We start from the raw sequence: 23547 nt of genomic DNA on the forward strand, positions 1-23547 counted from the left end.
TTGTCAGTGTCGGAACAAAAATTTTTGTTTTGATCTGTTAGGTAGTCTGAAATCTGCCTTCTATTACTCTTGCTAAACAGATAAACCTTCCTCCCTTTTTTTATATTCCTATTAACTTCCATATTCAGGGATGCTGCAACGGCCTTATGACCACTGATTCCCTGTTCTGCACATACAGAGTCGAAAAGTTCGGGTCTGTTTGTTATCAGTAGGTCCAAGATGTTATCTCCACGAGTCGGTTCTCTGTTGAATTGCTCGAGGTAATTTTCGGATAGTGCACTCAGTATAATGTCACTCATTGCTCTGTCCCTACCACCCGTCCTAAACATCTGAGTGTCCCAGTCTATATCTGGTAAATCGAAATCTCCACCTAAGACTATAACATGCTGAGAAAATTTATGTGAAATGTATTCGAAATTTTCTCTTAGTTGTTCTGCCACTAATGCTGCTGAGTCGGGAGGTCGGTAAAAGGAGCCAATTATTAACCTAGCTCGGTTGTTGAGTGTAACCTCCACCCATAATAATTCAAAGGAACTATCCACTTCTACTTCACTACAGGATAAACTACTACTATCAGCTACGAACACTCCACTACCGGGTGCAAGGAATCTATCCTTTCTAAACACCGTCTGTACCTTTTTAAAAATTTCGGCAGAAATTATCTCTGGCTTCAGCCAGCTTTCTGTACCTATAACGATTTCATCTTCGGTGCTTTCTATCAGCGCTTGAAGTTCCGGTACTTTACCAACGCAACTTCGACAGTTTACAATTACAATACCGATTGCTGCTTGGTCCCCGCATGTCCTGACTTTGCCCCGCACCCGTTGAGGCTGTTGCCCTTTCTGTTCTTGTCCAAGGCCATCTAACCTAAAAAAAACACCCAGCCCACGCCACACAACCCCCGCTACCCGTGTAGCCGCTTGTTGAGTGTAGTGGACTCCTGACCTATCCAGCGGAACCCGAAACCCCAACCCCCTATGGCGCAAGTCGAGGAATTTGCAGCCCACACGGTCGCAGAACCGTCTCAGCCTCTGATTCAGACCCTCCACTCGGCTCTGTACCGAAGGTCCGCAGTTAGTCCTGTCGACGATGATGCAGATGGTGAGCTCTGCTTTCATCCCGCTAGCGCGACTGGCAGTCTTCACCAACTCAGATAGCCGCCGGAAGCCAGAGAGGATTTCTTCCGATCCATAGCGACACACATCATTGGTGCCGACATGAGCGACCACCTGCAGATGGGTGCACCCTGTACCCTTCATGGCATCCGGAAGGACTCTTTCCACCTCTGGAATGACTCCCTCCGGTATGCAAACGGAGTGCACATTGGTTTTCTTCCCCTTTCTTGCTGCCATATCCCTAAGGGGCCCCATCAACCACCTGACGTTGGAGCTCCCAACTACCAGTAAGCCCACCCTCTGCGACCGCCCGGATCTTGCAGACTGAGGGGCAACCTCTGGAACAGGACAAGCAGCCATGTCAGGCCGAAGATCAGTATCAGCCTGAGACAGAGCCTGAAACCGGTTCGTCAGACAAACTGGAGAAGCCTTCCGTTCAGCCCTCCGGAATGTCTTTCGCCCCCTGCCACACCTTGAGACGACCTCCCACTCTACCACAGGTGAGGGATCAGCCTCAATGCGGGCAGTATCCCGGGCAACCACAGTCGTAGTCCGATCGCGGGTTGCGTGGGACGAGCTGGCCGTCCCCGACAAACCCCCATCCGGACCCCCACAGTGATGCCCACTGGCAACAGCCTCAAGCTGTGTGACCGAAGCCAACACTGCCTGAAGCTGGGAGCGAAGGGATGCCAACTCAGCCTGCATCCGAACACAGCAGTTGCAGTCCCTATCCATGCTAAAACGTCTGAACTAATCTACAGAGAGCGCAAACAAATCGACACAAAATTTAAACGTTTATTAAAATACAAGACTGCCTAGTATATGCAGTAATGCTGCTACTTGCGCACTGCTGACACACTGCTCGGCGGCGGAAGGAGACTACGCGATTTTACACTATTCAGGTACTAAAACGCGATGCTACAACTCTCAAATACTATAATACGCCCGAAATTTATGAATTAAACAATGCAAGTACCAATGCAATGGGAAGGAAAGCGTTTCTGAAGAAGAGAAATTTGTTAACATCGAGTATTGATTTAAGTGTCAGGTAGTCGTTTCTGAAAGTATTTGTATGGGGTGTACCCATGTATGGAAGTGAAACATGGGCGATAAATAGTTTAGACAAGAAGAGAATAGAAGCTTTCGAAATGTGAGTGCTACAGAAGAATGCTGAAGATTAGATGGGTAGATCACATAACTAATGAGGCGGTATTGAATAGAATTGAGTAGTTTGTGGCACAACTTGGCTAGAAGAAGGGATCGGTTGGTAGGACATGTTTTGAGGCATAAAGGGATCACCAATTTAGTACTGGAGGGCAGCGTGGAGGGTAAAAATCGTAGAGGGAAACCAAGAGATGAATACAGTAAGCAGATTCAGAAGGATGTAGGCTGCAGTAGGTACTGGGAGGTGAAGGATAGAGTAGCATGGAGAGCTGCATCAAACCAGTCACAGGACTGAAGACCACAATAACAACAATGTGAAAAACTGTTCCATCTAAGTCACGAAGTTTGTGAGATTTAGTTCACTCAGTCATACTTGATAAATGATGCTTTTATGAATATTGTTTTAATTAATGAAATTTGGTTGAAGCAATTTTGAAAAATATGTGGTTATATAGGGCAAGCACCTTTCTGTAACCGTTGCTACTGTTAATTTGATAAGAGCAATGATAAGAGCAAGTGTGTGGCAACTACAAACTGGTTATGTGTTTAATTTCGATGCGTCGAGAGAGTTCCACACATCAAATATTTATTGCTACAATGAGATTTATGAAAATTTCAGACTTTATTTCAAAATCATTTTATTTCAAGGTGACATTGTTTACATCGTTTTTGTAAGTCAGTAAAATTTCTGGTGGCTGTATGCTCCTTTCCCAGCCTTCTCTCCGCGTTGGTGAGTACCACCCACGGTGGTCCATGGACGCGCCACATTCCGCGAAATACGTGTGCGAAGAGAAATCACGACACTTGAGCAGCAGAAGAGCTCTGGAAACAGAGCATATGGCATCTGTAGTGTTCGATTTCGGACAAGATTGGTCGTCAGGACTATCGAAAGCGCAGCGAGCGTCATCCACGGACTGAACCATACTAAATGGGACGTGCTGACAAATGCCGGACGAGTTGGCTGCCATCCAGGCCAAGAGGCAGAGGCTGACGTTCGCCCTCCGGTGGCTGGTCTCGGGGACGTGGGTCGACCCCCGAACCAGGTCGTTCCACAGCTGCACGCGGCACTGCTCGCGTTGCTCAATGGTTTCCGGTGGCAGGTCTTCCAATGGACACGTGGGGTGGTCCAGGGCGCTCACCAACAGCTCCAGGCAGCCAGCGTCCACGGAGATGGTAGCGTTGCTTTTGTCTTCCAGCTGCCACTCTTCACCTGCAAAACAATCATAGCAAGTAGGTGGTGGTGGCGCTCATACACTAAAAGTAGCTGAAGTCACAAACACCTCTGGCCTATAAGACTAGGTGTGGTTTAAGTAAGTCACCCATCATCAGTGGTTAAAATAGTTCACAATAAAGATATACCCAGTGGTAATGGCCCAGAATTATGTATCGGTGTTCAGTTTATGGTTGTAAGCAGTGAGTTATTAGCAGCAACTGTTCCGCAGGTTCCCCTAGGTAGTGTTACAGGCCCTTCGCTGTTCATTATCTACACTCCTGGAAATTGAAATAAGAACACCGTGAATTCATTGTCCCAGGAAGGGGAAACTTTATTGACACATTCCTGGGGTCAGATACATCACATGATCGCACTGACAGAACCACAGGCACATAGACACAGGCAACAGAGCATGCACAATGTCGGCACTAGTACAGTGTATATCCACCTTTCGCAGCAATGCACGCTGCTATTCTCCCATGGAGACGATCGTAGAGATGCTGGATGTAGTCCTGTGGAACGGCTTGCCATGCCATTTCCACCTGGCGCCTCAGTTGGACCAGCGTTCGTGCTGGACGTGCAGACCGCGTGAGACGACGCTTCATCCAGTCCCAAACATGCTCAATGGGGGACAGATCCGGAGATCTTGCTGGCCAGGGTAGTTGACTTACACCTTCTAAAGCACGTTGGGTGGCACGGGATATATGCGGACGTGCATTGTCCTGTTGGAACAGCAAGTTCCCTTGCCGGTCTAGGAATGGTAGAACGATGGGTTCGATGACGGTTTGGATGTACCGTGCACTATTCAGTGTCCCCTCGACGATCACCAGTGGTGTACGGCCAGTGTAGGAGATCGCTCCCCACACCATGATGCCGGGTGTTGGCCCTGTGTGCCTCGGTCGTATGCAGTCCTGATTGTGGCGCTCACCTGCACGGCGCCAAACACGCATACGACCATCATTGGCACCAAGGCAGAAGCGACTCTCATTGCTGAAGACGACACGTCTCCATTCGTCCCTCCATTCACGCCTGTCGCGACACCACTGGAGGCGGGCTGCACGATGTTGGGGCGTGAACGGAAGACGGCCTAACGGTGTGCGGGACCGTAGCCCAGCTTCATGGAGACGGTTGCGAATGGTCCTCGCCGATACCCCAGGAGCAACAGTGTCCCTAATTTGCTGGGAAGTGGCGGTGCGGTCCCCTACGGCACTGCGTAGGATCCTACGGTCTTGGCGTGCATCCGTGCGTCGCTGCGGTCCGGTCCCAGGTCGACGGGCACGTGCACCTTCCGCCGACCATTGGCGACAACATCGATGTACTGTGGAGACCTCACGCCCCACGTGTTGAGCAATTCGGCGGTACGTCCACCCGGCCTCCCGCATGCCCACTATACGCCCTCGCTCAAAGTCCGTCAACTGCACATACGGTTCACGTCCACGCTGTCGCGGCATGCTACCAGTGTTAAAGACTGCGATGGAGCTCCGTATGCCACGGCAAACTGGCTGACACTGACGGCGGCGGTGCACAAATGCTGCGCAGCTAGCGCCATTCGACGGCCAACACCGCGGTTCCTGGTGTGTCCGCTGTGCCGTGCGTGTGATCATTGCTTGTACAGCCCTCTCGCAGTGTCCGGAGCAAGTATGGTGGGTCTGACACACCGGTGTCAATGTGTTCTTTTTTCCATTTCCAGTAGTGTAGTTCACAATAAAGATATACCCAGTGGTAATGGCCCAGAATTATGTATCGGTGTTCTGTTTATGGTTGTAAGCAGTGAGTTATTAGCAGCAACTGTTCCGCAGGTTACCCTAGGTAGTGTTACAGGCCCTTCGCTGTTCATTATCTATATAAACGATTTGGGAGACAATCTGAGCAGCCGTCTTCGGTTTTTTGCAAATGACGCTGTCGTTTATCGTCTAATAAAGCCACCAGAAGATCAAAACAAGCTACAAAACGATTTAGAAAAGATATCTCAATGGTCCGATAATTGGCAGTTGACCCTAAATAACGAAAAGTGTGAGGTCATCAACATGAGTGCTGAAAGGAACTCGTTAAACTTCGGTTACACGATAAATCAGTGTAACCTAAAAGCCGTAAATTCAACTAAATACTTAGGTATTACAATTACGAACAACTTAAATTGGAAGGAGCATATAGAAAAAGTTGTGGCGAAGGCTAACGAAAGACTGCGTTTTATTGGCAGGAGACTTAGAAAATGTAACAGATCTACTAAGGAGACTGGCTACACTACACTTGTTCTTTTTTTTTTTTAAATACTGCTGCGCGGTGTGGGATCATTACCAGATAGGATTGACGGAGTACATCGAAAAAGTTCAAAGAAGGGCAGCACGTTTTGCATTATCTAAAAATGTTGGAGAGAGTGTTAATGAAATGGTACAGGATTTGGGCTGGAAATCATTAAAACAAAGGCTTTTTTCGTTCCGACGGAATCTTCTCACGAAATTCCAATTACCAACTTTCTCCTCCGGATGAGAAAATATTTTGTTGACACCGCCCTACATAGGGATGAACGATCACCACGATAAAATGAGGGAAATGAGAGCTCGTACGGAAATATATAAGTGTTCATTCTTTCCGCCTGCTGTAAGAGATTGGAATAATAGAGAATTATGCAGGTGTTTGCAAAAACAGACATAATGTCTTATGGGATAACAGCAATCAGTGATTTTATAATGTTACTTAAAATCCGTCTTGATTGCAAAAAAAAAAAAAAAAATTATTATTCATATGACCGGTTTCGGTTCATTCAGAACCATCTTCAGATCTGATATTTCAGTTACAGGAGTTGCTGGAATTGGACGGGTTACTCCTGTAACTGAAATATCAGATCTGAAGATGGTTCTGAATGAACCGGAACCGGTCATATGAATAATAAAAAAAATTTTTTTTTGCAATCAAGACGGATTTTAAGTAACATTAATTATGCAGGTGGTTCGATGAACCCTCTGCCAGGCACTTACGTGTGATCTGCAGAGTATCCGTGTAGACGTTTTGACGTTTTGAAAAGGTCCTTGTTCTATTACACGACTACTCTGATGTTCTAATTGTATGTTAACAACCGTTCACCTCCTCAGTTAATCAATTAATCAGTTTACAGCCGCCTGTAAGTAGGGACGAACTTGACTGAATCAAGTGGTCAAAGCTGAGGCCAGACGCAGCAATTAATTTTCCCACGTACTGGGCACAAGCTGAAGGCACTCGTCTGCCTTCATTTAAATGGACTGACACACTTCCAAGCGAGAAGTTATGAAACAGTTACGAACAATTTTCGTAAACATTTTTGGAAAGCAGTGATCAATTAATTGTTATATTTTGACTAAAGTTCAGTCTTGATCACTCATGTATGTTTTAATGATATAGGTAACCGGTTTCGGTTCTTTCTACAGAACCATCATCAGACCCATGGCTCCCTTAGGATGGTAGGCGGAGCTCTCCTCGCTGCGTAGCAGCACCACAAGGGAGCCATGGGTCTGATGATGGTTCTGTAGAAAGAACCGAAACCAGTTACGAAGCTCAATCCATGTCTGGTATACTGTAGGGAGATGGAATGATCAAGTAAGGGATGAAGGAGTCTTGTAATCAGAAAATAAGCAGAAAATAATAAAAAATGCAAAGAAATGAAGAAATATAATTGTTCAGCACAGACACTATGTGATCAAAAATAACCGGACACCCCCCCAAAACATACGTTTTTCATATTAGGTGCATTTTGCTGCCACCTACTGCCATGCACTCCACATCAGCGACCTCGGTAGTCATTAGATATTCCGAGAGAGCAGAATTGGGCGTTCCACGGAACTCATGGACTTCGAACGTGGTCAGGTGATTTGGTGTCACATTTCCGATGTGATAGAGAAGTGGAAACGTGAAGGGACAGGTACAGCACAAAAGCGTACAGGCCGATCTCGTCTGTTGACTGACATAGATCGCCGACAGTTGAAGAGGGTCGTAGTGTGTAATAGGCAGACATCTATCCAGACCATCACACAGGAATTCCAAACTACATCAGGATCCACTGCAAGTACTATGACAGGCGGGAAGTGAGAAAACTTGGATTTCATAGTCAAGTGGCTGCTCGTAGCCGCGCGGGATTAGCCGAGCGGTCTCAGGCGCTGCAATCATGGACTGTGCGGCTGGTCCCGGCGGAGGTTCGAGTCCTCCCTCGGGCATGGGTGTGTGTGTTTATCCTGAGGATAATGTAGGTTAAGCGCTGTGTAAGCTTAGGGACTGATGACCTTAGCAGTTAAGTCTCATAATATTTCACACACATTTGATTTTTTTTTTTTTTTTTTTTTTTTTTTTTTGGCTGCTCATTAGCCACACATCATGCCGGTAAATGCCAAACGACGCATCGCTTGGTGTAAGGAGCGTAAACATTGGGCGACTGAACAGTGGAGAAACTTTGTGTGGAGTGACGAAACACGATACACAATGTCGCGATCCGATGGCAGGGTGTGGGTATCGCGAATGCCCGGTGAACGTCATCTGCCAGCTTGTATAGTGACAACAGTAAAATCCTGAGGTGGTGGTGTTATGGTTTGGTCAGGTTTTTTCATGGAGGGGGCTTGCACCCCGTGTTTTTTTTTTTTTTTTTTTTTGTGGCACTATCACAGCACAGACCGACATTGATGTTTTAAGCACTTTCTCGCTTCCCACAGTTGAAGAGAAATTCGAGGATGGTGATTGCATCTTTTAACGCGATCGAGCACCTATTCGTAATGCACGACCTGTGGCGGAGTGATTACACGACAATGACATCCCTGTAACGGACTGGCCTGCACGGAGTCCTGACGTGAATACTATAGAACAGCTTTGGGATGTTCTGGAACGCCGACTTAGTGCCAGGCCTCACCGACCGACATCGATACCGCTCCCCAGTGTAGCATTCTGTGAAGAATGGGCTGCCATTCCCCAAGAAACCTTCCAGCACTTGATTGAACGTATGCCTGCGAAATGGAAGCTGTCATCAAGGCAAAGGTTGGGCCAACACCATATTGAAATCCAGGAACTCGTAAGTCATTTACGGCCAGATATCCGGGTACTTTTGATCACGTAGTGTATTTTGATAGGAGTCTTTGCTGAAAATAGTAGCTGAGCTTCTGATGGAAGACGGCTACTAACAGCGACCGTGGCGGCGTCACTTGTTTTCACCACGACCGTATCACACCTTGCAGTTTGGGGTCTCGCGCTCGCCAGTCTCACTTAAACGACGACTTTCTAAAAGCGGTTCTTCACCACTGCTACTACTATTTGTTCATCTGTTCACAATGTCGCAATTTGTAGTTCATCTGCAGCTGGTTGAAGTTGGTCGACTTCGGGCCGGGACTATTTTGCGTCCAATCGCTGTCGGTATTGGCGATCTAACAATACAGTATGTGTGTATGTACCGCAGACGTTATCAAGTGATTGGCGCGCCGTGCCAATTCAAACCAGGAAGCACGCGTGTAGCGACATCACTGCAAATTATGAAACTGTGTCTTCTACCCCCCTGTACAACCTCCTGCCCCTTGCTGGCCGTATGCTGGGGGTCGGTGGGTGGAACTTCCTTCCCCACTTGCCACAGGCCACTAAGAATAGTTCAGGATGTTTTGAACAAACTGTACTGGTAATACCTAATCATACAGAGTCTATCAGGCTTATTACAGTTCAGAGTATCAACACTTGTAAGATCAATAAAGGCAGTTTTTCTTGTGTAATTAACTGTTTAATTACAGTTGAAATATTATTCACTAAAGAAAAGTAGAAGGAGAAAAGATGCTGCATCCTGGAAGTAGAAGTAGAAAAAACTTTAAAAGAGTTGAAGAATGATAAGCACGTACTATTGATGGATTATCACCAAAGATGGTTAAGAGCCTGGGGAGCAGTTGTGTGAAAGAGATGACTCACCTACGCAGATAAATATGAATGGCCAGATATCTTTCTCGCAGCAGTAATAATACTGACTGAGGAGGAAAGCAATGCCAAGAAATAAGAGAATTTTGACTCACAAATCTCATTTCTCACGTAGTAAAAGTTATAGTAAGAGTGGTAAACAGAACTGTTCACGGAAGACTGGGAAAATATTGCAGAGGCACATTATTGATTTAGAAGAGGGAGGTTGGGTTGTTTGGAGGAAGAGTACAAACAGCGAGGTCATCGGTCTCATCGGATTAGGGAAGGATGGGGAAGGAAGTCGGCCGTGCCCTCTCAGAGGAACCATCCCGGCATTTGCCTGGAGCGATTTGGGAAAATCTCGGAAAACCCAAATCAGGATGGCCGGACGCGGGATTGAACCGTCGTCCCCCCAATGTGAGTCCAGTGTGCTAACCACTACGCCACCTCACTCGGTGTAGTTAGAAGAGGAAAAGATACAAGAGATGCAATCCGACTTTAGAGAGTTACGTGTGACAGATATACTGGACAAGAAGTTCATACTGTTTTCATTGACTTGGAGAAAGCTTTTGATAGAGTACAGTGGAATAAGTTAATGGATATTCTAAAGAAGAATGGGGTTGATTGAAGGGAATGTTAATTGAAGGGATACTGTAACAACAACAACAACGCTGTACTATTGTACATATAAGTAAATTTTTTTCTTCTGAATTTTCGATAAATTAGTGTAATCGATGTTTTGATTTCATTTTTTTTTCCTTCATGTCATTGTGTTAAGAAAACTGTAAACAAATTTCAATGCGAATATTAATGTTTATGTCAAATGTCAAACAATATTGTAACAGAATTGAAAGGTAAGAAACGTTGAAACTATTGTAAAATGTTTAAAATTGTAACTGTGTGTCTGGTCCATACGCAGGCAATGTGTTAGGATATGTATAATGTAAAACCTCGGGTGAATACCCTGTCTGTAAGGGAGCGGTAAAAGGTGGATGGCAGGCGAGCGAGGGAAAATGCACACGAGCGCTGCACGGAACAACGGGCTCAGCAGTAGTAGTCGGAGTTGGGCACTGGTCTGAGTAACACGTTCTGGATCGAGGAAGTTCTCCTGGAAGACGTGGTTTCATTGAGCCTCGGGTATGCCGTTCCAACGCCTATGCAGCATGGCAAAATTCCATAGGCACTAAATGGAAAAGTATTGTGACGCTAAGAAGAAGTAAAGTGCCAATACATCAAGAGCCATAGCTGTGTTTGTATGTGTGCTCTGTGCCTCGCCATCTCGCCGCCTGCCAACCGCCGCATCGATACGAACAGGTTGAAACTTTTAGTACTGTATTCGTATGGACCAGTGTTACTTTTGTTCCATACTGTTCAATAACAACTTAAATTTTACCATAACTGTCCTATCATTTAATTATCCTCACAACTAACCTAGACAGGGTCCTTTCCAAATGTTGTGCAATCCGAGTGTCCCGAAATGAAAAATTAAAGTTTGTGTTAATAATAATTACCTGCAGACCTAGCTATGTTAGAATGATGTTTAAAGAACTATTTTGTTAATGAACCAATAGATGAATAACGAAGGTCTGACAAAGTTGGAAGATAACTTTGATAGTGATTTAGTAATGAAGTTTAATTATTTCGAGACAGATATAATGGTATTTAAATGAGCAGGAAATAAGATGAAAAGAGTAGTAACTCATATATTGGAAATCTTGAGCACATAATGATTTCAGTAATCAAATTTTTTAATACAGTGATCATATAGGGTGTTTCAAAAATGACCGGTATATTTGAAACGGCAATAAAAACTAAACGAGCAGCGATAGACATACACCGTTTGTTGAAATATGCTTGGGACAACAGTACATTTTCAGGCAGACAAACTTTCGAAATTACAGTAGTTACAATTTTCAACAACAGATGGCGCTGCGGTCTGGGAAACTCTATAGTACGATATTTTCCACATATCCACCATGCGTAGCAATAATATGGCGTAGTCTCTGAATGAAATTACCCGAAACCTTTGACAACGTGTCTGGCGGAATGGCTTCACATGCAGATGAGACGTACTGCTTCAGTTGTTCAATTGTTTCTGGATTCTGGCGGTACGCCTGGTCTTTCAAGTGTCCCCACAGAAAGAAGTAATCGGGGTTCATGTCTGGCGAATAAGGAGGCCAATCCACGCCGCCTCCTGTATGTTTCGGATAGCCCAAAGCAATCACACGATCATCGAAATATTCATTCAGGAAATTGAAGACGTCGGCCGTGCGATGTGGCCGGGCACCATCTTGCATAAACCACGAGGTGTTCGCAGTGTCGTCTAAGGCAGTTTGTACCGCCACAAATTCACGAAGAATGTCCAGATAGCGTGATGCACTAATCGTTTCGGATCTGAAAAATGGGCCAATGATTCCTTTGGAAGAAATGGCGGCCCAGACCAGTACTTTTTGAGGATGCAGGGATGATGGGACTGCAACATGGGGCTTTTCGGTTCCCCATATGCGCCAGTTCTGTTTAATGACGAAGCCGTCCAGGTAAAAATAAGCTTCGTCAGTAAACCAAATGCTGCCCACATGCATATCGCCGTCATCAATCCTGTGCACTATATCGTTAGCGAATGTCTCTCGTGCAGCAATGGTAGCGGCGCTGAGGGGTTGCCACGTGTGAATTTTGTATGGATAGAGGTGTAAACTCTGGTGCATGAGATGAGACGATACGTGGACGTTGGCATCATTTGGACCGCAGCTGCAACACGGCGAACGGAAACCCGAGGCCGCTGTCGGATCACCTGCTGCACTAGCTGCGCGTTGCCCTCTGTGGTTGCCGTACGCGGTCGCCCTACCTTTCCGGCACGTTCATCCGTCACGTTCCCAGTCCGTTGAAATTTTTCAAACAGATCCTTTATTGTATCGCTTTTCTGTCCTTTGGTTACATTAAACCTCCGTTGAAAACTTCGTCTTGTTGCAACAACACTGTGTTCTAGGCGGTGGAATTCCAACACCAGAAAAATCCTCTGTTCTAAGGAATAAACCATGTTGTCTACAGCACCCTTGCACGTTGTGAACAGCACACGCTTACAGCAGAAAGACGACGTACAGAATGGCGCACCCACAGACTGCGTTGTCTTCTATATCTTTCACATCACTTGCAGCGCCATCTGTTGTTGAAAATTGTAACTACTGTAATTTCGAAAGTTTGTCCGCCTGAAAATGTACTGTTGTCCGAAGCATATTGCAACAAACGGTGTATTTCTATCGCTGCTCGTTTTGTTTTTATTGCCGTTTCAAATATACCGGTCATTTTTGAAACACCCTGTAACAGTTTCAGGGTCCCCCCTCCTTTTTTTATTCATTTGAATTCTGAAGTGTTCTAAACTGAGTTGACCAGCAAAGTTAAAGTCAACATAAAAACAAAAATTTATCAAAATTGACATTGTGTGTGTGATTCGAAAGTGCTATTTCTAGGGTAACCTATGCCCGATTTTAATCAGATCAATAGACAGTACGAAGTTTTGTAGTAAACATTATAGTGTAGTGTTATGTATTTATGGTTTATCCATATCAGTACAGAAAGTGAAATTATCAGTTCAGTAGATTTTCTGGTTCTAAAATTTACCATATTATGCAGTGTTACTACGTGTTGTTTTGCATGAACGTACATCAACTTGTACAGGGAAGAAACTCAGTTAATGCCTAATTAGGCTGGCGACCGTATTCTTAACAAATTGGTAGCATCTGCTGTGTTGCTTTTTGTCCGTCCTAACGTGTAGTGGCATTTCGGACTTATTTGACGTATCATTGTTATTACAGAGTGGGCGTAAGTCTGATTTACCTCCATTCAGGTACACGCGGTCAATATCTATACGAAAATCCTTTCTCATAAGGTGAAGCCCGTCAACTTACCATAGTACAGGCTTTAAGGAGTATCGTGTGCCCCCGAGCGCGCAGCGTTACAATACAAGGTTGATTACGAATTGGATGAGGGATGCACTATTGGGTGGAGAGTGATGCAAGGGAGTTGTCTCTTCCAAACACGCTTTGACGTACATTTGGCGCATATTATTCAGAAATGCTTGAAAGGAAAAATATGAGTGCGAGTTGGAGGTATGAGGATAGAACGTATTCGTGGCTTTGTCTGTGGAGGCTTTGTCTGTTAGGCTCATCGAGCTCGAGGCGCAGGCGTCGGCTCGAAGTGGCGTTGGGGCAACTGTGGTGAGACCTATGCCTACTTCGGTGGCCTTGGAATCACATGGAACCTCTGATGTCGCTGCGTCTTCCGGCAGTGAGCATCTTACCGGTCAGCCATCACTCCAGGGTGAATGGCGGACAGTGGTGGGCTCGCGCGTGCCTGGCCGAAAGGCGAAGGTGGGATCTGGCCGCGTGGCAGCTGCCTTACCCCTTTCCAACAGGTACGGGGTGCTTCCTAGTGGTGATGACATCGTTTCCGAGCCACCACAGGATGCCTCGCCTGTTGGGCCAGTGGCCGATTCTCCGGCAAGGTCCCGACAGTCACAGAGGGCGGGCCTATTAGTTATAGGGAGCTCCAATGTTAGGCGGGTTATGGAGCCCCTCAGGAAAATAGCGGGTAGGTCGGGGAAGAATGCCAGTGTGCACTCGGTGTGCTTGCCGGGGGGTCTCGTCCGTAATGTGGAGGAGGCCCTTCCGGCAGCTATTGAACGCACTGGGTGTGACCGGCTGCAGATAGTAGCACATGTCGGAACGAATGACGCCTGCCGCTTGGGTTCTGAGGCCATCCTTGGTTCCTTCCGGCGGCTGGCTGATTTGGTGAAGACAACCAGCATCGCACGCGGAGTGCAAGCTGAGCTTAATATCTGCAGCATAGTGCCCAGAGTCGATCGCGGTCCTCTGGTTTGGAGCCGTGTGGAGGGTCTAAACCAGAGGCTCAGACGACTCTGCGACTATAATGGTTGCAAATTCATCGACCTCCGTTATTGGGTGGAGAACTGTAGGGCCCCCCTAGACAGGTCAGGCGTGCACTACACACCGGAAGCAGCTACTAGGGTAGCAGAGTACGTGTGGCGTGCACACGGGGGTTTTTTAGGTTAGAGGGACCCCCCCTTGGGCGAAACGATAAAATACCTGACGGCTTACCAGAGAGGACATTATCATCGTTGATAAAGAACGTCCGTCCTCAGAGACCAAAAACAGGAAAAGTTAACGTAATATTGGTAAACTGCAGGAGTATCCAGGGCAAGGTTCCTGAATTAGTATCTCTTATTGAAGGAAATAGTGCGCATATAGTATTAGGAACGGAAAGTTGGTTAAAACCGGAAGTGAACAGTAACGAAATCCTAGACACAGAATGGAATATATACCGCAAGGATAGGATAAACGCCAATGGTGGAGGAGTATTTATAGCAGTAAAGAATTCAATAATATCCAGTGAAGTTATTAGCGAATGCGAATGTGAAATAATCTGGGTTAAGCTAAGTATCAAAGGTGGGTGAGATATGATAGTCGGATGCTTCTATAGACCACCTGCATCAGCAACCGTAGTAGTTGAGCGCCTCAGAGAGAACCTGCAGAACGTCGTGAAGAAGTTTCGTGATCATACTATTGTAATAGGGGGAGACTTCAATCTACCAGGTATAGAATGGGATAGTCACACAATCAGAACTGGAGCCAGGGACAGAGACTCTTGTGACATTATCCTGACTGCCTTGTCCGAGAATTACTTCGAGCAGATAGTTAGAGAACCAACTCGTGAAGCTAACGTTTTAGACCTCATAGCAACAAATAGACCGGAACTTTTCGACTCCGTGAATGTAGAAGAGGGTATCAGTGATCATAAGTCAGTGGTTGCATCAATGACTACAAGTGTAATAAGAAATGCCAAGAAAGGAAGGAAAATATATTTGCTTAACAAGAGTGATAGGGCACAAATCGCAGAATATCTGAGTGACCACCATCAAACGTTCATTTCTGAGGAAGAGCATGTGGAACAAAAATGGAAAAAATTCAGAAACATCGTCCAGTACGCCTTAGATAAGTTCGTACCGACTAAGGTCCAAAGCGAGAGGAAAGATCCACCGTGGTATAACAATCATGTACGAAAGGTACTACGGAAACAAAGAAAGCTTCATCATAGGTTTAAGAGTAGTCGAATCATAGCTGATAAGGAAAAGCTGAACGAAGCGAAAAAGAGCGTAAAGAGAGCAATGAGAGAAGCATTCAACGAATTCGAACATAAAACATTGACAATCTAAACAAGAACCCTAAAAAGTTTTGGTCATATGTAAAATCGGTAAGCGGATCTAAATCCCCTATTCAGTCACTGGTTGACCACGATGGCACCGAAACAGAGGACGACCGAAGAAAGGCAGAAATACTGAATTCAGTGTTCCGAAACTGTTTCACTGCGGAAAATCGTAACACGGTCCCTGACTTCAGCCGTCGCACGGACGCCAAAATGGAAAATATTGAAATAAACGATATCGGAATTGAAAAACAACTGCTATCACTTAGTAGCGGAAAAGCATCCGGACCAGACGAGATACCCTTAAGATTCTACAGTGATTATGCTAAAGAACTTGCCCCCTTTCTATCAGCAATTTATCGTAGATCGCTGGAAGAACGTAAAGTACCTAGCGACTGGAAGAAAGCGCAGGTCGTTCCCATTTTCAAGAAGGGTCATAAATCAGAAGCGAATAATTATAGGCCTATTTCGCTTACGTCAATCTGTTGTAGAATAATGGAACATGTTTTGTGTTCTCGTATTATGACGTTCTTAGATAATACAAATCTCCTCCATCATAACCAACATGGATTCCGCAAACAGAGATCATGTGAAACTCAGCTCGCCCTATTTGCCCAAGAAATTCACAGTGCCGTAGACACTGGCGAGCAGATTGATGCCGTATTCCTGGACTTCAGGAAGGCATTTGATACGGTTCCGCACTTACGTTTAGTGAAAAAAATACGAGCTTACGGAATATCGGACCAGGTTTGTGATTGGATTCAGGGTTTCCTAGAAGAAAGAACACAACATGTCATTCTTAACGGTTCAAAATCTGCAGATGTAGAGGTAATTTCGGGAGTACCGCAAGGAAGCGTGATAGGACCTTTATTGTTTACAATATACATAAATGACTTAGTTGACAACATCGGTAGCTCCGTGAGGCTATTTGCAGATGACACGGTTGTCTACAAGAAAGTAGCAACATCAGAAGACTCGTACGTACTCCAGGAAGATCTGCAGAGGATTAATGCATGGTGCGACAGCTGGCAGCTTTCCCTAAACGTAGATAAATGTAATATAATGCGCATACATAGGGGCAGAAATCCATTCCAGTACGATTATGCCATAGGTGGTAAATCATTGGAAGCGGTAACGACCGTAAAATACTTAGGAGTTACTATCCGGAGCGATCTGAAGTGGAATGATCACATAAAACAAATAGTGGGAAAAGCAGGCGCCAGGTTGAGATTCATAGGAAGAATTCTAAGAAAATGTGACTCATCGACGAAAGAAGTAGCTTACAAAACGCTTGTTCGTCCGATTCTTGAGTATTGCTCATCAGTATGGGACCCTTACCAGGTTGGATTAATAGAAGAGATAGACATGATCCAGCGAAAAGCAGCGCGATTCGTCATGGGGACATTTAGTCAGCGCGAGAGCGTTACGGAGATGCTGAACAAGCTCCAGTGGCGGACACTTCAAGAAAGGCGTTACGCAATACGGAGAGGTTTATTATCGAAATTACGAGAGAGCACATTCCGGGAAGAGATGGGCAACATATTACTACCGCCCACATATATCTCGCGTAATGATCACAACGAAAAGATCCGAGAAATTAGAGCAAATACGGAGACTTACAAGCAGTCGTTCTTCCCACGCACAATTCGTGAATGGAACAGGGAAGGGGGGATCAGATAGTGGTACAATAAGTACCCTCCGCCACACACCGTAAGGTGGCTCGCGGAGTATAGATGTAGATGTAGATTTGCGAATAGTATGGTGTTATTGGCAGACAGCGAAAGAACTGCAATTGGGATGTTAAAACAGTTAAATACGACATGTGAAGCATTCTGAATGAAAATTAATAAGAAAGAGACCAAATTTACGGTGGTAAGTGCAAGAACAGTAAGAACATGCGCAATCATAAAACCCGCTGCAGTTGTAAAAATTATTTATTTCTGATAAGAGAAGCACTACCCGGTTTCAGGACGTATGTCCCGTCTTCAAGTGCACTCGCAAGATTTTTAAAAGAAAAATACTTTTTTTTGGGGGGGGGGGGGGGAGGGGGAGTGCGTGGGGTCATCAGTCTCCTGACCAGTTTGATGCGTCCCGCCACGAATTCCCCTCCTCTGCTAACCTCTTAATCTCAGAGTAGCACTTGCAACCTACGTCCACAGTTATTTGCTGGACGTATTCCAGTCTCTGTCTTCATCTACAGCTTTGTTCTCTACAGCTACCTCTAGTACTATGGAAGTCACTCCCTCGTGTCTTAACAGATATGCTGTCATCCTGTCCCTTCTCCTTGTGTTTTCCACATTTTCCTTTCCTCTCTCTTTCTGCACAGAAACATCTCATTCCTTAACGTATCAGTCCACCTAATTTTCAACATTCGTCTGTAGCATGTAACGGAAACTATTAAAGGCTTTACTTTACCGAAGTATGCGATACCCTCCAAATTCAACCAGTTTAACGAGTATTTATGATTATAGAAAAGTTATTGTGTATGTTAACAATGATTGCATAATATGTCTCCATAAACAGTCAACCCACTAAATTATACTGAATAACTGACCCACACAAACGTTAATGTCACTTGATCATTGATACAGCAAATGTCATCATGTAAAAACACTAAGTTCATCTAAATAATTTATATGAAGTGCGAAAAATAGTGGCCAACTTACGTATTTTGGATCTCCTTAAATAAAAATCACCCAGTGAAACCTATTTGTTCACTAGGACCGTTTCCAGTCAGTATTCACGTAAACACTCCTATTTTAGACGAAACCAATGTAATTCTTAATAATTCACGTTATTTACTTATTTATGCAAATTAGAGAAGTCAATTGACAAACTTCTAAAAAACGGCCTTTTTGTAACAAAGAATTATTCTGTCAAGTAAACAAATCTGTCTGTCATTTTAATAACCAGTTAAATTATGTCACTCGATATAAATTAATAACATTTCCGCACAAATTACGATAACAGATGTACATGTGACTTATAAACTATATCTCTTTTTAGTAGTTTTTTGACAAGGTTATAAATACAAGCAGCAGGAAGGATCGGAAGCGGAGTCTGAATGTCACTTTGGTAAAGTGTATGTGTGTTATTGTTCGAGGTGCATAAACATTGCAAAGAACATGTAAAAGAAGTGCTACTTTGTGTTGTGTCATTGTCTTTGCTGGACAGCGGAATTAAGATGGCCACCAGAGTAATAAATATTTGAAGTTTAAATATTTGTTGGTTTCGCTCATTATTTATCATCAAAAGCACATAAAAAACACGGGACCTCATCTTTTTACCCCTAGACAACCAGATTTAGAGCCAGCATTAGCATCGAGACACAGCAACGATCCAGCTTGCGGCAGCGATTACCACAATGCATTTTAATGGCGCCAACCTAACATCAAGCGCTAACAAGCTCCGTAAATGGGAGTGAAATAGTGCGATTATAGCAATATCTACGACTAGGCGACCATTATAAGCACCACATCTCAAATGCTTCTGCTCTCTTCTGTTCCTGTTTTCCCACAGTCCATGCTTCACTACCATACAATGCTGTACTCCAGGCGTACATTCTCAGAAACTTCTTCCTCAAATTAAGGCCTATGTTTGATACCAATAGACTTCTCTTGGCCAGGAATGCCATTTTTGCCATTGCTAGTCTGCTTTTGATGTCATCCTTCCACCGTCCATCATTGGTTATTTTACTGCCCAGGTAGCAGAATTCCTTAACATCATCTACTTCGTGGATCAGTTCTGATGTTAAGTTTCTTGCTGTTCTCATTTCTCCTACTTCTCATCACTTTCATCTTTCTTCGATTTACTCTCAGTCCATATTCTGTACTCTTCAGATTGTTCATTCCATTTAGCAGATCATGTATTTCTTCTTTACTTTCACTCAAGGTAAGAATGTCATCAGCGAATCGTATCATTGATAGCCTTGCACCTTGAATTTTAAATCCACTCCTGAACCCTTCTTTTATTTCCATCATTGCTTCTACGATGAACAGATTGAACAATAGGGTCGGATGACAACATCCCTGTCTTACACGCTTTTTAATCCAAGCACTTCGTTCTTGGTCGTCCACTCTTATTATTCCCTCTTGGGTCTTGTAAATATTATATATGTATTATATTATCTTGCACCTTTTTACATTGTCGAACGCTTTTTCCAGGTCGATAAACCGTATGAATGTGTCTTGATTTTTCTTCAGTCTTACTTCCAACCTCAACCGCAATGTCAGAATTGCCTCTCTCGTGCCTTCATCTTTTCTAAAGCCAAACTGATCGTCATCTAGCACACCCTCAATTTTCTTTTCCATTCTTCTGTATATTATTCTTGTCAGCAACTTGGATGAATGAGCTGTTAAGCTGATTGTGTAATGATTCTGGCATTTGTCAGCTCTTGCAGTTTTCGGTACTCTGTGGATGATATTTTTCCGAAAGTCAGATGGTATGTCAACAGACTCATACATTCTACACGTCAACGGGAATAGTCGTTTTGTTGCCACTTCCCCACAATGATTTTAGAAATTCTGATGGAATGTTATCTATCCCTTCTGCCTTATTTGATATTAAGTCAAAGGTCTTCTAAATATTCATTCTAATACTGGATCCCCTATTTCTTCTAAATCGACTCCTGTTTCTTCTTCTATCACATCAGACAAATCTTTCCCCACATAGAAGCTTTCAATGTATTCTTCCCATCTATCCGCTGTCTCCTCTGCATATACCAACGGAATTCCCTTTGCACTCTTAATGTTACCAGCCTTGCTTTTAATGTTACCGAAGGTTGATTTGACTTTCCTGTATGCTGAGCCTGTCCTTCCGACAATCATTTCTTTTTCGATTACTTCGCATTTTTCATGCATCCATTTCATCTTAGCTTCCCTGCACTTCCTGTTTATTTCATTCCTCAGCGACAGTTTCCCTAAACATTTTTGTGCTTCCTCCCTTCATCGATGATTTGAAGTATTTCTTCTGTTACCCATGTTTTCTTCGCATTTACCTTCTCCGTACCTATGTTTTTCTTTCCAACTTCTGTGATGGCCCTTTTTAGAGACATTCACTCCTCCTCAACTGTACTGTTTCCTGAGCTATTCGTTATTGCTGTATCTATAGTCTTAGAGAACTTAAAGCATATCTCGTCATTCCTTAGTACTTCTGTATCCCACTTTTTTGCATATTGATTCTTCCTGACTAATGTCTTAAACTTCAGCCTACTTTCATCACTACTATATTGTGATCTAAGTCTAGATTTGCTCCTGTGTACGCCTTACAATCCAGTATCTGATTTTGGAATCTCTGCCTGGCTATGACGTAACATAACTGAAATCTTCCAGTATCACCTGGCCTTTTCCAGGTATACCCCCTCCTCTTGTGATTCTTGAACAGGGTATTCGCTATTACTAGCTGACATTTATTACAGGACAACACTAGTCTTTCTCCTCTCTCATTCCTTGTCTCAAGCCCGTATTGTCATTTACGCTTTTCCTCTATTCCTTCACCTACAACTGCATTTCAGTCCCCTCATGACTATTAGATTTTCATCTCCCTTTATGTACTGTATTACCCTTTCAATATACTCATATAGTTTCTCTATCTCTTCATCTTCACTTGCGACGTTGGCATGTATACCTGAACTATCGTTGTCAGTGTTGGTTTGCTGTCGATTTTGATAAGATCAACCCTATCAGTGACCTGTCCACAATAACACACTCTCTGTCCTACCTTCCTATTAATAACGAATCCTACTTTCTGCTGCTGTTGATACTTCTCTATACTCATCTGACCAGAAATCCTTGTCTTCTTTCCACTTCACTTCACTGATCCCTACTATATCTAGATTGAGGCTTTTCATTTCCCTTTTCAGATTTTCTAGTTTCCGTACCACGTTCAAGCTTCTGACATTGCACGCTCCGACTCATAGAATGCTATCCTTTCGTTGGTTATTCAAGCTTTTTCTCATGATCACCTCCCCCTTGGCAGGCCCCTCCCTTAGATGTGAATGGGGAACTATTCGGGAATCAATCTTTTCTCAATGGAGGGATCATCATGACACTTCTTCAATTACAGGACACATGTCCTGTGGATACACGTTACGTGTCTTTAATGCAGTGGTTTCCATTGCCTTCTGCATCCTCATGCCGTTGATCATTTTCTTCTGCCTGTCAACACCATTTATATTATCAAAGCTAAGCAAAAGTAAACCTTGTGGGTAGGTATTATTCTTTTCAAAACTTTGCAGAAGCACCTGAAGATGAAACATGTCCTGAAACTGGGTAGTGCTTCCCTTTTTAGAAATAATTAATTTTTACAACTGTAGCGGATTTTATTATTGACAATGAATAACAGTTTTGGATGTCCCGTGAAGAGAAATGTAAGAGCAACTATGAAGTTAGGAGAGGAAATATGGAACAGGTTAGTACTTTCACATATCTGGCAAGCCTAATTACAGAAGACGTGAGGTGCATTAAGGAGGTGAAAATGCAATACGCAAGAAGTCATTTAATAATAAGAGGAGGTTTCTGTGTGGGGGCGTGGACAAGAGCCTAAGAAACAGACTAGAGACGTGCTTTACATGGAGTGTGGGATTGTACGGAACTGAGACATGTACACTGAGGAAAGAGGAAGAAAGAAGAACAAAAGCATTTGAGCTGTGGATGTGGGGGAGGATGGAAGGGATAAACTGGATAAATAATGTGAGAAATGAAGTATTGAGAAGAGACAGAAATTTTAAAGGTAATCAGGATGAAGAAATACAACTGGCTTGTACAACGAATGAGAAAAGATTGTTTACTCAAGGATGCTATGAAAGGAACGGTGAATGGAAGAAGAAGATACCTGACGGTGGATAGTATAAAGACAGTAAAGTAGCAAAGGACAGCAGTCCATGGATAGCTAGATGTGAAGACCTGTCCTAGGACAGAACATTGATGAATGAATGAATGAATGAAAGAGAAACAGAAAATTCAAGAAGTGTAAGAGAAATTTAAAACACTGCAAAAACGAAAAATAATTAGCAACAAAATGGTTCAAATGGCTCTGAGCACTATGGGACTTAACATCTGGGGTCATCCGTCCCCTAGAACTTAGAACTACTTAAACCTAACTAACCTAAGGACATCACACACATCCATGCCCGAGGCAGGATTCGAACCTGCGACCGTAGCAGTCCCACGGTTCCGGACTGAGCGCCTAGAACCACTAGACCACCACGGCCGGCACTTAACAACAGTAACTGTTGTGTTACAGATGTTAATTATCGTTTTTCAAACGAGCCGTATAAACAGAGTAAAAATCTGCGTATACAATATTTTATAGTTTTTAGAGAAGATAGAAGCAACCAGTTTCTCTATGTGACGTATATGTCGGAAGTGCTCTGTTCCCTGCTAGGGCCTATGGGCCGATTGAGGTTTTGATGTTAGTCATGTTCGGGGATGAAGTTTGAATTGCCGTGTTATGAATATTGTTTTTGAGATGTTGCTGACCTATGGATTTCTGTCTTTTTTTCTCCTCGAAATTTTCAGCAACATCTCTAAAACACTATTTATCACACGTTAGTTTGAACAGTGTCTCTAGACATCATTATTGTCAAAACCTTCATAGATCCCTAGCACCTCTGATATTTTTGTCACATAAAATAATGTTTATTTTTGTCTCCTATAAGCACAGTAAAACTTCCTGTACTCTGTGTTTTTTTGCACGCTGTTTCGTCCAGGAGTCAATAACGCACAGAAAATAATTGTTAGATTTCACTGTGTGTAGATGGATACCTGCCAACCAACCGAAAACGTAGCGAGGCGGCGCAGTGATTAGCATACTGTACTCGCATTCGGGAGGACGACGGTTGATTTACGTTTTCCGTGATTTCCCTAAATGTTCCTTCTTTATTCATTTCATAGACTGCATTAATCAGATAATGTGGATCATCCACTGTTACGGAATTTTATCATTCTT

General features: G+C 43.9%; 1 protein-coding gene across 1 annotated transcript in view; it reads right to left on the reverse strand.

The window, feature by feature from the left end:
* Window positions 1–2900: 2900 nt before the first annotated feature.
* The window catches only part of LOC126106413 (uncharacterized), a 94109-nt gene continuing 73462 nt past the window's right edge, over window positions 2901–23547 (reverse strand). The window contains exon 7 of the mRNA XM_049912689.1: window positions 2901–3489. Coding sequence (XP_049768646.1) covers window positions 2918–3489 — 572 coding nt within the window. The 3' untranslated portion in view covers window positions 2901–2917. The remainder of the gene's footprint in view (window positions 3490–23547) is intronic.

Source organism: Schistocerca cancellata, chromosome 10 (genome assembly GCF_023864275.1).
Source record: "Schistocerca cancellata isolate TAMUIC-IGC-003103 chromosome 10, iqSchCanc2.1, whole genome shotgun sequence".
Lineage (NCBI taxonomy): Eukaryota > Metazoa > Arthropoda > Insecta > Orthoptera > Acrididae > Schistocerca > Schistocerca cancellata.